Source organism: Orcinus orca, chromosome 8 (genome assembly GCF_937001465.1).
Source record: "Orcinus orca chromosome 8, mOrcOrc1.1, whole genome shotgun sequence".
Taxonomy (NCBI): domain Eukaryota; kingdom Metazoa; phylum Chordata; class Mammalia; order Artiodactyla; family Delphinidae; genus Orcinus; species Orcinus orca.
In genome coordinates, this window is record NC_064566.1 from 94,990,171 (window position 1) to 95,004,939 (window position 14,769).

Consider the following 14,769-nt stretch of genomic DNA (forward strand, 5'->3'; position numbering starts at 1 on the left):
GGCCATGCCGACCAGGAGCTCAGGCTCCCCAAGCTATGTCTTCTCTTAGTTCAGCAGAAGGGCTTGCTGAGGCCGGGAGCAATCTAGAAGAGTAATAAAGGAGGGAGATGATGACTATTAGATGGGACCCCCAGAAGAGCTGTGTAGTGGGACTGTAATTTTCCTTTCACAAGCTTCTCCAGGAAAAGAGATCAACCAGAACCCTGAAAAGGCTGTTTTAAAAATGGCGTGATGGGCTTCCCTGGTGGCGCAGTGGTTGAGGGTCCGCCTGCCGATGCAGGGGACACGGGTTCGTGCCCCGGTCCAGGAAGATCCCACACACCGCAGAACGGCTGGGCCTGTGAGCCATGGCCGCTGGGCCTGCGCGTCGGAGCCTGTGCTCCGCAACGCGAGAGGCCACCACAGTGAGAGGCCCGCGTACCGAAAAAAATAAAAATAAAATAAAAATTTAAATGGCGTGAAATATTTATACAGCAAGTGGATCTGAGCAGTGCAAGGGGTGAACTGCATGGGTACTGCCCAGGTTCCCCTTTGAGGACTGCTTACTCCCCTGGCTGCTGGGAGGGTATCCTCTGAAAGCCCACAGCTGAGCCCTTTCACAGACATCGTTCTCAGTGGAAGCCGCTGTAACACCCAAGTTCACACCTCTCTGGAACCAGCTCATAAGCAAAACTAAATGATATACCTGTGGCCTCAACTCAGGACCACTCTGACCGGTCATCCTGTTATCGAGTCCAAGCTCATACTGCTTGCTGCACTACAGACCAATAAATAGAGAGAAGAGTTATTGGGGAAAGGAACGGCCACTTTATTCGAAAAGCCAGCAGATGGAAAAGATGGTGGACTAGTGTTCCAAAGAACCATCTGCCCAGATTCAGAATTCAGGCTTCTTTTATACTGAAAAGGGAAGGTATAAAGTCCTGGCTCCAGCCAGACTCCAGAGGGGTTGTATTAATTTCTTCCTTCCTGCAGTCATTCACAGGTGGGCCTGGTCAGGATGCTCCCTGTGAGCTAAACAAAGGTATTTTAGCTTAACACTCATTACCTCGGAGGCAGGGCTCCCAGAGATGGGCCATTATGTATAATTTAAGCTTATAGGTAACATCACTTTAGTGATTAACTTGTAATAGAATATAAGGTTCTTCCCTATTATAATCCTAGCCTGGGAACTCCCCTTGGGATTGGCTGAGCTCTCGTTGTAATTCCCCTTCTCCCTCTGCCAATCCCGCTTCCTTCCCTGACAGGTGCTGTTCCTGTGCTTCCCTCCATGAGACACCTGCACACAAATTCCATTGCAAAGTTTGTTTCCCAGAGAACCCGAATGATGACAACGCACATTTAGAGATAAGAAGGTAACCACCAGGAAAAAAACAGTTTACAAAGTTGAAAGTGGTTTTCTCCAGGGAGAGGGATAGGGCTGAGTTGAGGTGAGGTGAGAGACTGTTGCATGTACCCTTCTGTGCTCTTCTTTGTTTGTAACGTGCCTGTATTACTTCCATAATTAATTTTTTCATTTAAAAATTTTTAAACGTTTAAAGAATTTGATGCTGTCATCCTCCTGTTTTAAACCCTTCCATCAGTTCCCATTGCCCTTAAAGTAATCCTTAGGAGTCTTTAACACGGCTTGCAAATCCCTCCCCATCTGGAACCTGCTGAATTTCTGGTCCCATTTCTTACCTTCCTTCTCACTCTGTTACCTGCCTTTCTGGACTTCCAGTTTCTTGAATGCCTCTCTTCCTCATCTCCAGGCTCCAGACATGATGCTCCCTTTGTCTGGAATACTTTACTTGCTCTCCCGCCCCGCCCCGCACCTGGGTCACCCCTATTCCTCCATCAGGTTTCAGCTTAGATGTCACCCTGAGAAGGGTGAATTTCTCTACCCCCAGACTATATTAGGCCCCCCTCTATCACTCCCACAGCCCCTGTATTTCCTCTTTCTCAGCATCCATCTCCTGAAATAATCAGTTTAATATCCACATTTCCTTTCATCCTCCACAAGGACTATCTTGTGACTGCTCTATTACTAGCACCCGGGCACATACTACAGCATAGTAGATATCAAATATTTACTGAATCAATGAATTTCGCCAAAATGTTTTCCAGGGTTCCAGCTCTGTAATCTGTGACAAATTAAATAACCTGTCTGAACCTCAGTTTACTCAAGTATAAAATGGGGACGAAAATACTACCTACCTTAGAGGGTTGTTTTGAGGATTAAGTGAGATCTGTTGGTAAAGCCCTCAGCACGGTACCTGGCACCCAGTAAGCATTTGATCGATGCATATACTCAAACCATTTGCACGCGCATCAGCAGATTCTGAGACTGTCACTCTTTACCCTTTCCAACATTGAATATTGTGTTTTTAAATATTTTTGCAAATATTATAGACAAAAAAGAATGGCATCTCATGGTTTTAAGCCATGTCTTTAAGTCATGTCTTTTCAAGCCCCATGCCACATATGCCATAAAGAAAGCAGCTCTTCTGTGCTCCTCTCTCTTCCTGTCACAGCCTGTTTGGCGGGCAGGGGTTTCTGAGAAGGGAGCCCCCGACATGGGGGTTGCATTGTGCAAGGCCCAGACAACTAAACTGCAGGCATTTTTCACAGCAATTTCAGGTCTCGCTCGTCCAATGGGAGGACGTGGGGCCCAACTCTCCCCAGCCAACCCAGGTGGCTGCCTCTGCCTCGAACGTTTCCCAGTGACGTAGAACCCTGCAGGCCCAGAGGCCCCTCCATGCTTCCTGTGTGGGGTTCAGAAACCCGCCTCCCCTCCCAGCCTTAGGTGCCTGCTTCGGAAAATGGTGAGTCTCCCGCTTACAAAGCCCCCTTCTTCATCCCAGCATTGGGAGCAATGGCCCCAGGGTCCTCATCTCCATCAGGGGTTTTGAAAAAGTCCTCTGGCTTCTTTTTCAGAAGTTATAAGCCAACCGGCCTCCGCCATCTTAGGTAGAGTGAGTGTCTGGTGAGGGAAGGATGCGGTCGGGGAATCTCTGGAGAGTTCTGGGACTCTGCCTCTTATCAGGTGAGTAGGATGGAATGAAAAGGGGAGTGTTTCTCCAGACCATGGAAGGCTCACATCCTAACCTGGTGCTGCCCAGTGGTACCAAGGAACCTCATTTACTAGAAAATATAAAGTGTTTGTGCAATGTTAGCATAGGGAACCAGGGCTGGAGGCTAGTGTGTGCCCAGGAGACCTTTCAGAGAACAGCCAAAGGAAAGCAGTTGGGATGATCATATCTACTGAAAGCAAGGCGGTCTTTGTGCCTCTGAGAACAAGCTCATTCTGTCAATGAACAACCGAGCCCTTAAGAACTAACACAGAAGAGATTAGAAGAGTTAACCTTCACTCTTTGTTGTGAGGAGACTAGATAGTTGAACCCAAACTCTGCACAGGGTATACAGCAAGCTTAGTATTTGAGACAATGAAACACCTCATAATTTTCAGTCTTCTTCAGTTGACCAAGAGCTTTCAATTACTTTAGTCCTTTTTGAAGCAAGGTGGAATATAAATTGATAAATAACCAAGAGCATTTCCATATCTCATAACAGACGAAGAAGATTCTTTTAAAGGTTGCCGTTTATTGAGTGTCAGATACCGTGTTAAAAAAGTCTTTACACATGTTTACTAATTTAATCCTTACCTCCACCTTGGAAGGTAAACGTTATATGGATCCCCTATTTTACAGATGAAGAAACTAATACTCAAAGAAGCTCAGTAACTTGTTTAGAACCACACAGTTAGTAAGTGCTGAAGTTGACCTGGGAATTCAGGACTGCCTACGGGCCTGTGCTCTTAATGACAGCACGACATGAGGCCAGACAGCTCACAAGGGTTTTATTTCAGAGACCTAGAAACTGCTATCACAGCTGGGGCTCCCATCTCAGAGCTACAGCCATGGCTTCTCTACTTCCTGCTTTATCTTGGGTTTCTCAAGCTTGAATGTGCACACAATCACGGGGGGATCTTGTTAAATTGCAACTTCTGCTTCAGTGGGTCTGGAGTGGGACTGCGATGCTGCCTTTCTAATAAGCTCTCTGGCTTATTCGTCTGCTACTGGTCCAGGAAACACATTTGGAGTGTCAAGGGGCAGAGTGTGACTCCTTCAAGGAATTGGCTTAGAGGCCTATAGTATAAACTATGCTCTGCAGAGGGAGAGAGAGAGAGAGAGAGAGAGAGAGAATACCAAAGACCCAAGCACCTCTAGAGATTTGGCATCATGAGAATGTGCTCAGTCTGCCCTGGTTAGGCAGGTGTGGGCAGGAGGCAGTTGGGAGGGGTGTCTCACACAATATAGAGGCTGTTGATAAAAGAGGTACACATAAAACTTTAAGGCAGGACTTCCCTGGTGGTGCAGTGTTTAAGAATCCGCCTGCAGGGCTTCCCTGGTGGCACAGTGGTTGAGAGTCTGCCTGCTGATGCAGGGGACACGGGTTCGTGCCCCGGTCCGGGAAGATCCCACATGCCGTGGAGCGGCTGGGCCCGTGAGCCATGGCCGCTGAGCCTGCGCGTCCGGAGCCTGTGCTCTGCAACGGGAGAGGCCACAACAGTGAGAGGCCCGCATAACGCAAAAAAAAATAAAAGAAAAGAATCCGCCTGCCAATGCAGGGGACATGGGTTCGATCCCTGGTCTGGAAGGATCCCACATTCAGAGGAGCAACTAAGGCCGTGTGCCACAACTACTGAGCCTGTACTCTAGAGCCCGCGAGCCACAACTACTGAGCCTGCGTGCCACAACTACTGAAGCCCGCTTACCTAGAGCCCGTGCTCCGCAACAAGAGAAGGCACCGCAATGAGAAGCCCACCCACCGCAATGGAGGGTAGCCCCCGCTCACCACAACTAGAGCACTCCCACGCACAGCAACGAAGACCCAATACAGCCAAAAATAAAATTAATTAATTTTTTAAAAAAAACAAAAACTTTAAGGCAATGTCAGGGAAACTGATTTTTATAAAGAATCCAAATTACTGCTAAATGTGGGGACCCTGGAGGGCCCAGTGGAAATATGATGGGACTCTTCAATGCACAGGCTCTAGTTGATGAATAATTGGTTTCAAATATTTCCATCTCTTTCTCAAGTAGGAAACAAATTGAAAAACCGAACCATCAGACAAGCAGGAGTCAGAGATGGAATGAGAATCTCAGTCTTTGTACCTAACCCAGAGCTTGTTTTTCTTCCACAGTCAGAGATTTCTTTTCAAAATTGTGGCTGGGCTGCAAACTTCTTTTGCTGTTTCTCCAATCTCCCCAGATGTACCCTCAACAATTTCTAACTTCTGTTTCCCAAGTGTTGTGTGTTCATGTTTAACACTAGCTGCTTTCTTCTTCTGTTTCATCTCGAATTGACCAGGAACCTGTGGTCAGTACGCAGCAGTCTTTGTCACTTATCTGGGGTATAGGAATAACTGTGATCCAGCAGTGGGTGGAAAGGACCTTAGATCTTCAGAAATGGGCAGACTAGGCCAGAGAACTTTTTCTGCTTGGAATCTCAGGCACTCACAACATTTACTAACTCTTTTTTTCTTATTTATTTTCTAGTTGGTGCTTGGGCAGAAGAAGGTGAGATATGCTTTCTTTCCTTGTTATGAAATCAGCCCAGTGTGTTTTGTATTTATGAGTGGAGTTTTCACTAGACCTCCCACAGAGCTCCCACAGATACCAATAAAAGAGGTTTCTATCATCTTCTCCTTTGCCTTTTCTTCATAAGTCTAGAGAGAGTTCTAGCCAAGAAGAGGAATGAAACAGAGATCATAGGAAATAATGAGTCTTAACTATTCAAAAGAAAAAAAGTGAGATAACTAAAAAAGGGCAAACAGTTTTCATTTGTTTACATTTCATATTTGATGGGAGATTTTTGTAGAGGGTTTGTGGCTTGAATGCCTGCATGGAGATGCACTGAAAAAGCCTCTGGGGCAGCATTTGAGTGCACTTTCAGAATTACATGTCCAAATACTTTGAATGTATGTGCATATGTGTTCATGTGTGCACATGCATATGAGTGTGCCTGCCCTGGACTTACTTTCTCAGCCATTGCAGAGAGTCAAGAGTGTCCCAATATTGGAAGGCTTTCTATTCAGTCAGCTCCTCCAAATTGAGTGAACCAATTTTGTGTTTAAAGGCAGCCACTGGGCCAGTCTCCATTCCATTGCATTACACTGCCTAATTTGTAGTGTCCTTTGGATACTCTTTTTAATATATCATGGAGAATGTGTTAATGTTACATTATTAACAGATGGGATATGTCAAAAGCACTGATATGCTTCAGAATAACTCACCTCTTCCACATGTTACTGGCCATTTAGGGTTGATTTTGTTTATCATTTAATTTATGTCCAATACAGATCTTCTTCTTTCCCCAGCTTTATTGGAACATAGTTGACATATATCATGGGGTGAGTTTAAGGCGTACAATGTAATGATTTCATAAATATATTTTTTATATTTATATACCAAATATATATATTATATTCAAAATGATTACTTAGAACCCTTTTTTATAATTAGTTACCAGTTGTTTAATGTAGGATCCTAAACAGCTTTTCGTATACAGCCATGGGGAATTTGAATATCCATCGTTTTTTTTTTTAACATCTTTATTGGAGTATAATTGCTTTACAGTGGTGTGTTAGTTTCTGCTTTATAACAAAGTGAATCAGTTATACATATACATATGTTCCCATATCTCCTCCCTCTTGCGTCTCCCTCCCTCCCATCCTCCCTATCCCACCCCTCTAGGTGGTCACAAACAACCTAGCTGATCTCCCTGTGCTATGCTGTTGCTTCCCACTAGCTAACACATATATATGGAATCTAAGAAAAAAAAAAAAAGGTCATGAAGAACCTAGGGGTAAGATGGGAATAAAGACACAGACCTACTAGAGAACGGTCTTGAGGATATGGGGAGGGGGAAGGGTAAGTTGTGACAAAGTGAGAGAGTGGCATGGACATATATACACTACCAAACGTATCCATTGTTTCTAAAGGTTGAGGGAAGAGTCCTAACCCATGGCAGCAGGGTCTGATCTTAGTAGCTGATAGGAGTATTGCTAATAGTTTCTTATCATTTCCTTTTCAGATTTTGAAGAAACTGGTAAGAGGATTTTCACTCTGTACGACTTCCTTTCAAATGTGGAACAGAATGGTCATAGAAGACAATCATAGTAATAAATACTAAGAACCAGAACTATTAGAGGGAAAATACAATTATCTTTCAATGATATGTGCCTATGTTTGTTGCTAACTGTCAGGTCTGATTATAGCTGAGCGTGGTGCGTATCCCTGAGCAACCATTCAGGAAAGAATACACATGTGGGTGTTGGAGCCAGCACAAGTTTTTGTGTAAATCATGAATTCATTGAAAGCAGAGATGGCGTCTTATTTACCTGGCCCAGTGCCTGGCACATAGTAGGTGCTCAATGAATATTTTTGAATGAATAAATGATCATACACGTGAATGCATCACTAGTTCCTTCCCCTCGAGAAGCTGATGATCTTGGGAATTCCCTGGCAGTCCAGTGGTTAGGACTGCACGCTTTCACTGCGGAGGGCCCAGTTTCAATCCCTGGTTGGGGAACTAAGATCCCTCAAGACAGGTGGTATGTCGTAAGAAAAATCAATAAAAATTGATTTATTTAAAATCAATTTATTAAAATCAATGAAACAATTTATTTAAAAATTGTCTTATTTGAAAGACAAATAATTGATAATATAGTCTTTTGCATGTTATGGGTAGATACAGAATAAAATATAAAGAGAAGAGTGGTCAACTCTACAGAGGATGGTTGGGGAAAGCTCCCCAGAGGAGGTGATTCTTGAGCTGAATTTTAAAGGGTGAGCTTATATTTTAAGGAACAATATCTCAGGCAGAGGAGAAGGCCATGTAGCGTGTGGTTAAGAGTCTAACTCTGAATCTAGACAGTCATATCTGAATCCTGGCTCAACTTCTTATTTGCTGAGTGTCTTTGAATAATTTAGTTAACTTCTCTGTGCCATAGCATCATTACCCGCAAAATGGAAATAATAATGATACCTAGCTGATAAGGTTGTTATGAGGACTGAATGAGTCATTTACTTAGAACATTATCTGACGTATAGAAAGCAGGGGGTGGATTTTAGCTATCATTATATGGGAAGTATGCAGACTAATTAATATGCATTAAAGTTTATTGAGCATGTGTGTTCTATGTATTGCCCTTAATATTTTACCTGAATTTCCTCATATAACTCTCCTAACATCCCTATTCTACAGGTAAGAAAACCAAGGCTTAGAAAATGAATATATAGTCCAATCAGAGAGAGAAATATAAATGCAGATTTAGCTGGTGCTGAAGCTCATTTTTTTAATCGTTATGAATGTGTACAAAATTTTTGTGAGCGTAGACATCTAGGCCCTTGTATGAGAATGTGTTGGTCTGAGCTCTGCTACTGCATTTGTGCCAAAAGGAGTTGTGAGCAATTTCCTTTACATTGCTTTTCCAAACAAACACACCAATCAGAGTGAAACTTCTATTTACTTCTAAATTATTTTATTTATGATTTCTAGTTTAATATTTCTAAGAAATATCAGTGCTGAAAAATTATTCCCAAATCAAAATATTACAGACTATTGTCATTATACTCAACTCGCGATTATTAACAGATAGATACACCTGGAGAATGACTTGTTTACATTCCGTATGATCTCAGCTGGAGGGCTGACTGAGCAACTGGGGCAGAACTCTGTTCTGCTCTCCATTAGCAGGACCCCCAGAAGGAAAGGAAGAAAGTAACTAACACTTTTCTTGAGCATCTGCTATGCACCATCCATTTTCACGTTCATAATCCATTTAATTCTCACGAATACCCTGAGAAGTGGATGTTTTATCTCCATTTCCCAGATGAAGAAACTGAAGCTCTGAGAAGTTAAATGATTTTCCCTTGGTCACACAGCCTAAAGCAGATCTTGGATTCAAACACAGCGCTACTGACTCAGCCTAGTGCTCTGTCCCCAACAGCACACTGTAGCAAAACAGCCCCAACAGAGAGAGGGCTGTCTCTGAGCACCACTCTCCACCCTTCCAGCTGTCATATACAGGCTCAAGCATAGCCTAGTGCCACCCAGTGTCCCAGCCACAAGTTTTCCAGGAAATGAGGGTGCTCCCCAGCCCACTTCCCAGGGCAAAATTGCCTACTGTGGGGAATTTGGCTGGATCCCCAAATTATACTAGTGGATTTCAGTTGTCCACACCAATAGTTCTAACAAAAATAATTGAGAGTTGATTGCACTCAGATATAATTTAAAATAAAGTCACATTTTATTAGAAGAACTATTTCCTTAAAATGTGCATAGTGCTTCACATAACTTAAGGGCAATAACAGAAAAGTGGCATGGAATAAGAAGAAAGATATTTGATCTCTACTATGAGGGTTTCTGTTAGTTATAAGTAAGAACTTCTGAATAATGAAAAACACGGAAGCCCAAGAATCAGTGATTCAAACATATAAAGGTCTTTATCTCTGAGAAGACCCTTTCATATCTATCTGGAATATGGTTCTTGCTAATGCAAGAGAATAAGCTTGAAGACGACTGGAATTTTTCAGCTTCAGGATTTTAAGACTGAGCTCTAGTGGATCTAAATCTAGAAGCACATGCTGGTATATTCTCAGTTTGATGTATCTGAGTTGTGTCTATGAGCATATCTCATAGGACAAGGACATACCTCACCTTCAAGACTTGGAGCTCCCTAAAGAACAGGCCCTCTTTGGGAATTCTTGGGGACAGTATCTAGTTCCACTTGAAATTTTTCACCTACAATTTAAACTTAAACCAAGGTTATTTTCTTACCGTTCCTTCCTTTTTTCATTTTCAGATGAAGTTACACCAACACAAACAATTAAAAGTAAGTTTATCAGTCTTTTATATCTGCCCTATCTGATGATGCAAGTCAGTGGTTGGGAAGAAGGAATTGATTGAGAGAGATTAACCCCAAGAACTGAGGTCCTCCCAACCTCATATTTCTAACTCCCATTTTAGAAACATTGCAAATAAGGACTGCTATAGATTTTCTTTACTTCCCTCCTCCCCTTCCAAGTCCCCATGTCCATGCCTAAACTCTGAAGTCACCTTCAAAACGTTCTCTAGGGCCCCTTCTCCTACATATCTCCTCTTTCATACCCCCTAGCCAGCAGAGTTCCCTTTTGACAAGAAAATCTAAGATCTAGGATGTCAGAGGACTTTCTGCACTTGGTTGGTTCTTCTGCTACTAATTTGCCTTAAATCTTACTGGGTTCTCCCTTTAATTTCCCTTCTCTTTTCTCCAATTCCCCAGCATATAAAGTCTCCATCTCTGGAAAGAGTGTAGAGCTGACATGCCCTGAGGATACTGTACCTGAGGAAATAACTTGGAGAAAAGATGATAAACCAGTGCCCCATTTTGATAAGCCACTGTTACTGAAGGATTTTTCAGAAATAGAGAACAGCGGTTATTATACCTGCTCAAAGGACAAGAAGCATAAGCTCTACCTGAAAGCAAGAGGTAATATAGATCTTCAGAGCAAGCACTATTAGACTCTTTAGGGAGGACCATTTCAAAAGGGCATTCTCAACATTTCCCCTAACCCAACTCACAGTCCCCTGGCATCTTTGTGCTTCTGCGACACTCAGTCCTGGACTGTCTGGGGCCGCACAGCATCAGTGTTTTCTGAAATATAGATTAAACACCAATATGGGGCTGTCTGGGTAACCTCAGTCAGCTCTAGATCTAAAACTACAATGTCCCAAGAGACAAGATTGGGTCCTTTGCATTATATCGTGTCCAGAATTACGGGACACCAATATTAGTTTATCTGATGCTTTATCCAGAGAGGAATTCTCCAGGATTTACAGAAAGACTCAAAGCCACTCTACTAAAGTGTCATAAACTAAGGCATATTAATAAGCAATAATGATAGCTAACAATCATTGAGAGCTTATTAAGTTTTAAGCACTATACCAAATACTTGTCAGGGCTTTTCACACAATCCTCTTAACCACCATATGGGTTGAGTGCTGTCTTACTCCCATTTTATAGATGAGGAAACAGAGGTTTTGTGGGTTGAACACACATTCCACAGCTTTCACAGCTAGTGAGTAGCATGGCTGGGACTTGAACCCAGGACTGTCTGACTGCAGAGCCTCTACCCATGAACACCACAGTTTGCTTGTTGTTATAAACGTGTTGAAAGGGGGCAGGGGGTGTCTGACCATGGCAGGCATGTGAGTATTAAAGGCAGAACGACCTTCATTTTTGCCTTCCTCATCTCCAGTGTCCTGTGTCTTCCCTTCTGGGTGATTTCTCTTCTTCTCTCCACACTCCCCACCCCACAGTGTGTGAGAACTGCATGGAGGCGGATCTGAGGGTGGTGGCCACAATCATCGTAGTGGACATCTGTGTCACTTTGGGCTTGCTGCTGCTGGTGTATCACTGCAGCAAGAGCAGAAAGGCCAGGACCGCGCCTGTGACGAGAGGAGCGGGTGCTGGCGGCAGGCCCAGGGGTAAGACCATGGAGGAGATTCCCGCCAAGGGGGGATGCCCAGGCCAGGCCAGGATGGGCTGGCAAGTCCAGGGCTAGGTCGAGACAGCTTCTCTAGAACATTCACAGTGTGGCCAAGATCTTGACACAGAGTGTCCCATTTCAGATCACTCCTGTCCTCTCCACCCTTGAAAAATGCAAAAACGTTTACTACCAGGATGGGCTTCTTCAAGTGCCTGTCAGTGTTCTGGAGTAATCAGACTCCACCCCTCAATCTTTGTGGAGACTTTGGGACATTAGTTCCTGCCTTTTCCTTGCCCTCCCGACTCCAACCTGTGGGAAAGGAAACAGTGGAAGGACCTTTAGCTGAGGTCACAAATGATAAGGACAGTGTGGGGTCATTAGAGATGGGATGAAAGAAAGCAAAGAGAAAGGGCAGCTGAAATAGAAAAAAGAAGTAGACGAGAGTTCGCCCTCCTTGATCTGGGTCTCGTTCTCACAAGATTGGTGTTTCCTCATGGCAATGAATCCTTTTCCCTTCCCTCCTCTGCAGGACAAAACAGGGAGAGGCCACCACCTGTACCCAACCCAGACTATGAGGTAACAAGGGATAAAGTGGGGTGAGGGGTCTTTCTAGGAGAGAAGGGGACAGGTGGGACTGGCCCATCAGACACTTGAAATCCCCTCCCTCAGGGCTCCAGGATAACCCACCATGTGCCCGCCTCTGCATCCATCATGGTAGGACGGGGCCATCTCAAAGGCTGCAGGGCTTCCACAACCACGGGTGGTAGGGGTGAGGTGCTGCCCCTATTTCTCTGGCTTATTCATTAGCTGAGCGACAGCCATGGGGAATACCGTGCACCCAGACTCTAACATGATAAACTCATGACTGATGTTCCACCGGCATGCACCTACCTGTTGTTGGAACATGAAAATATTTCACTGGTGAATAGCCCCAAGCTTCCTCCATCCTCCATCCCCAGCACACACACTGCCAGACATCACAGCCCCTCCCCCACTGGACCACCTCTAGATTGGGCAACTGAAGAGTTACTGCCTAGCATAGCAGAGAACCACCAGGATTGTTCTGATTGCTCAGTGTATGTGCACTACCAATTGTTAGATATTTTGAATATCACACCTGGACAAACTCAACAAATATTTATTGAGCACCAGTCAAGAGCGTGCTGTTCACTTTCGCACGAGTGACTTCATTTAATTCTGAGAAAAGGTCCGAGAGTTGAGTCTTTAGTTTCCCATTTTTGAGATGGGAAAACTGAGGCTCACAGGAGGTGAGCAGGTCAAATCTCTTACCAGTTGAGCCTGCCTCCTGACCCCTGGTCTAAGGTTCTTCAGAGGCCCTTCTTTCTCAGGAGTGACCTCCTCCCACCCTGCTGACCACCCCCTCTCTATTCCACCCCTAGCCCATCCGGAAAGGCCAGCGGGACCTGTATGCTGGCCTAAATCAGAGAGGCATCTGACAGCTCCTGAAGACACTGTCTCCCACTGACCCAGGTCTGGCTCCTCTCCAGGCCTGCTACTCCCTGTTCCCTGGGCAAACCTTGGACCGCACAGGAGAACTGTTCCTCTGCCTTGTGGGGAGCTCACACCCTCAGCCTTGTCCCCAGCGGCCTCCTTCCTGCCTTCTCTGCTGGCCCCCATCCAAGGATATTGCTGCCTCATTATCCTTTGAAACATCATCACTACTCACCCCTCGCACCCCGCCTGCCCTCTTATCAGGATATTTATTTCTGTTCTTCACACACCCCCATTCCTTCCTGCCCTGATGGCTGTTACTTCTCCCTGTGGCTCCCTCCTCCTCCTGCATAGAAGTTGCCCCATCCCTAACTATGCCATCTACATTTCCCTGTTTCTAGCTCTCTCTTTGGCGACCCTCTGTGGGAATGGATTGGGTAAATGCTGGCAGAGGTCCCGCCCTGTTCACAGACCCTGGCCCAGAGCTAGTCCTGTGTCCCTTCCCTCCCTGTCTCCACAGCAGACCCCTAGACGGTCATTTGCAGCTCCATGAATGTGCTAGGCGCCTTTTCAGCTGAGAGAGAAAAGAAATAAAGTGTATTTGGCTGAAAGAGTTGCTGTCCCTCTTTTCTGGGAGGCCCTCGGAGGCTGCCTCGTTTCCTAAGACAACACAGGTCCTCCCTTCCTCTGACTATATTCCTAGCTATGACCCCAAATGCCAGTACTACCTGTTTTCACAGCTGAAACAGACATTATCTGAAGCTCTCTTTGGAAAGGGCATCAGGGAATAAATCAAAAGAGAGAGAGAGAGAGTGAAAGGGAGGGAGGGAGGGAGGGAAGGAGGAAGGAAGGAAAAGAAAGAAAGGAGAGAGAGAGAAAGAAAGAAATGATCGTTTACCTAACGTCTTTTGGAGAAAAACATCAAGGATGGCAGAGAGTGCCTGATGGGTCCCTGATGGAGTGGTCAGCTCAGAAAATGGGTGAGACAGAAACAGAGGCCTTAAAAGGTAGCTGAAGGCAGCAGGCAGAAGAGAGGAGGTGAAGGGGAGGCAGCGGACACATATTTCCTTCCCGCCTCGAAAAGGAAGCGCCTCCGCGGAGCTGGGGAGGAGAGGGGAGGGGAGAGAAGGGGAGGAGGTGCTGCCGGGCAGGCCCCTCTCCCTCCACTGTGAGAGGCAGCAGCCTGCAGCCCGAGGCGGGCTGTGGTTTAGCGGCCAGGATGTGGGCTGCACTCTGAGCGAGGGACATGGGTGCAGCGCAGCAGAGACTGGTGTTGTGGGAGGGTTTCTTTCCACTCTCCCAGGGCACACACTCAGCTTGCAGAGAGAAGATGCCAGAGCACTGAGGACCTCTCAGCCCAGCTCAAACCAGTGGGCTCTCCTTGCTCCCTCTCTGCACTCAGAAACCTCTCTGCTGACCCCAGGACTATTTAAGAGTGTGACCACGACTCACAAAAGCCCTTTGTGGTTAGCAGCCTCCACACACTGGACACACTCAGCCTTGGTCTTGTGGCTACAGTTTCTATCTGTTGGCCCCTGCTGAAGCTGCTTCTCTCCCTGTAAGCACTCAGCACTCAGGCTCGAAAGGAATCTCTGTGACGTTGACCACCACTAGCTGCTGAGCGGCAGGCTGGCCCGGGGTGGCAGTTCTGTCCCAGGTATATGTGATGCTGCCCAGGCAAGGGAGGTATGGCTCAGCGTAATGAAAGCAATAATAGCTAACACTTAGGAAGCATTTACTCTGCTCTAGAAATTGTGTTTAGCACTATACAAGCGTTATCTCATTTCATCTATGATGACCGACC

The 14,769-nt window shown here is 45.4% G+C and overlaps 1 protein-coding gene across 1 annotated transcript; it reads left to right on the plus strand.

Moving 5' to 3' along the window:
- Positions 1-2,696: 2,696 nt before the first annotated feature.
- LOC101279986 (T-cell surface glycoprotein CD3 epsilon chain) lies at positions 2,697-13,578 on the plus strand. Its single transcript, XM_012534248.3, has 9 exons — positions 2,697-2,801; positions 2,914-3,022; positions 5,538-5,558; positions 7,075-7,089; positions 9,848-9,877; positions 10,307-10,513; positions 11,344-11,511; positions 12,043-12,089; positions 12,914-13,578. Exons 2-9 carry the CDS (start codon positions 2,974-2,976, stop codon positions 12,968-12,970), a joined length of 594 nt encoding a protein of 197 aa, XP_012389702.1. The 5' UTR covers positions 2,697-2,801; positions 2,914-2,973; the 3' UTR covers positions 12,971-13,578.
- Positions 13,579-14,769: the final 1,191 nt, after the last annotated feature.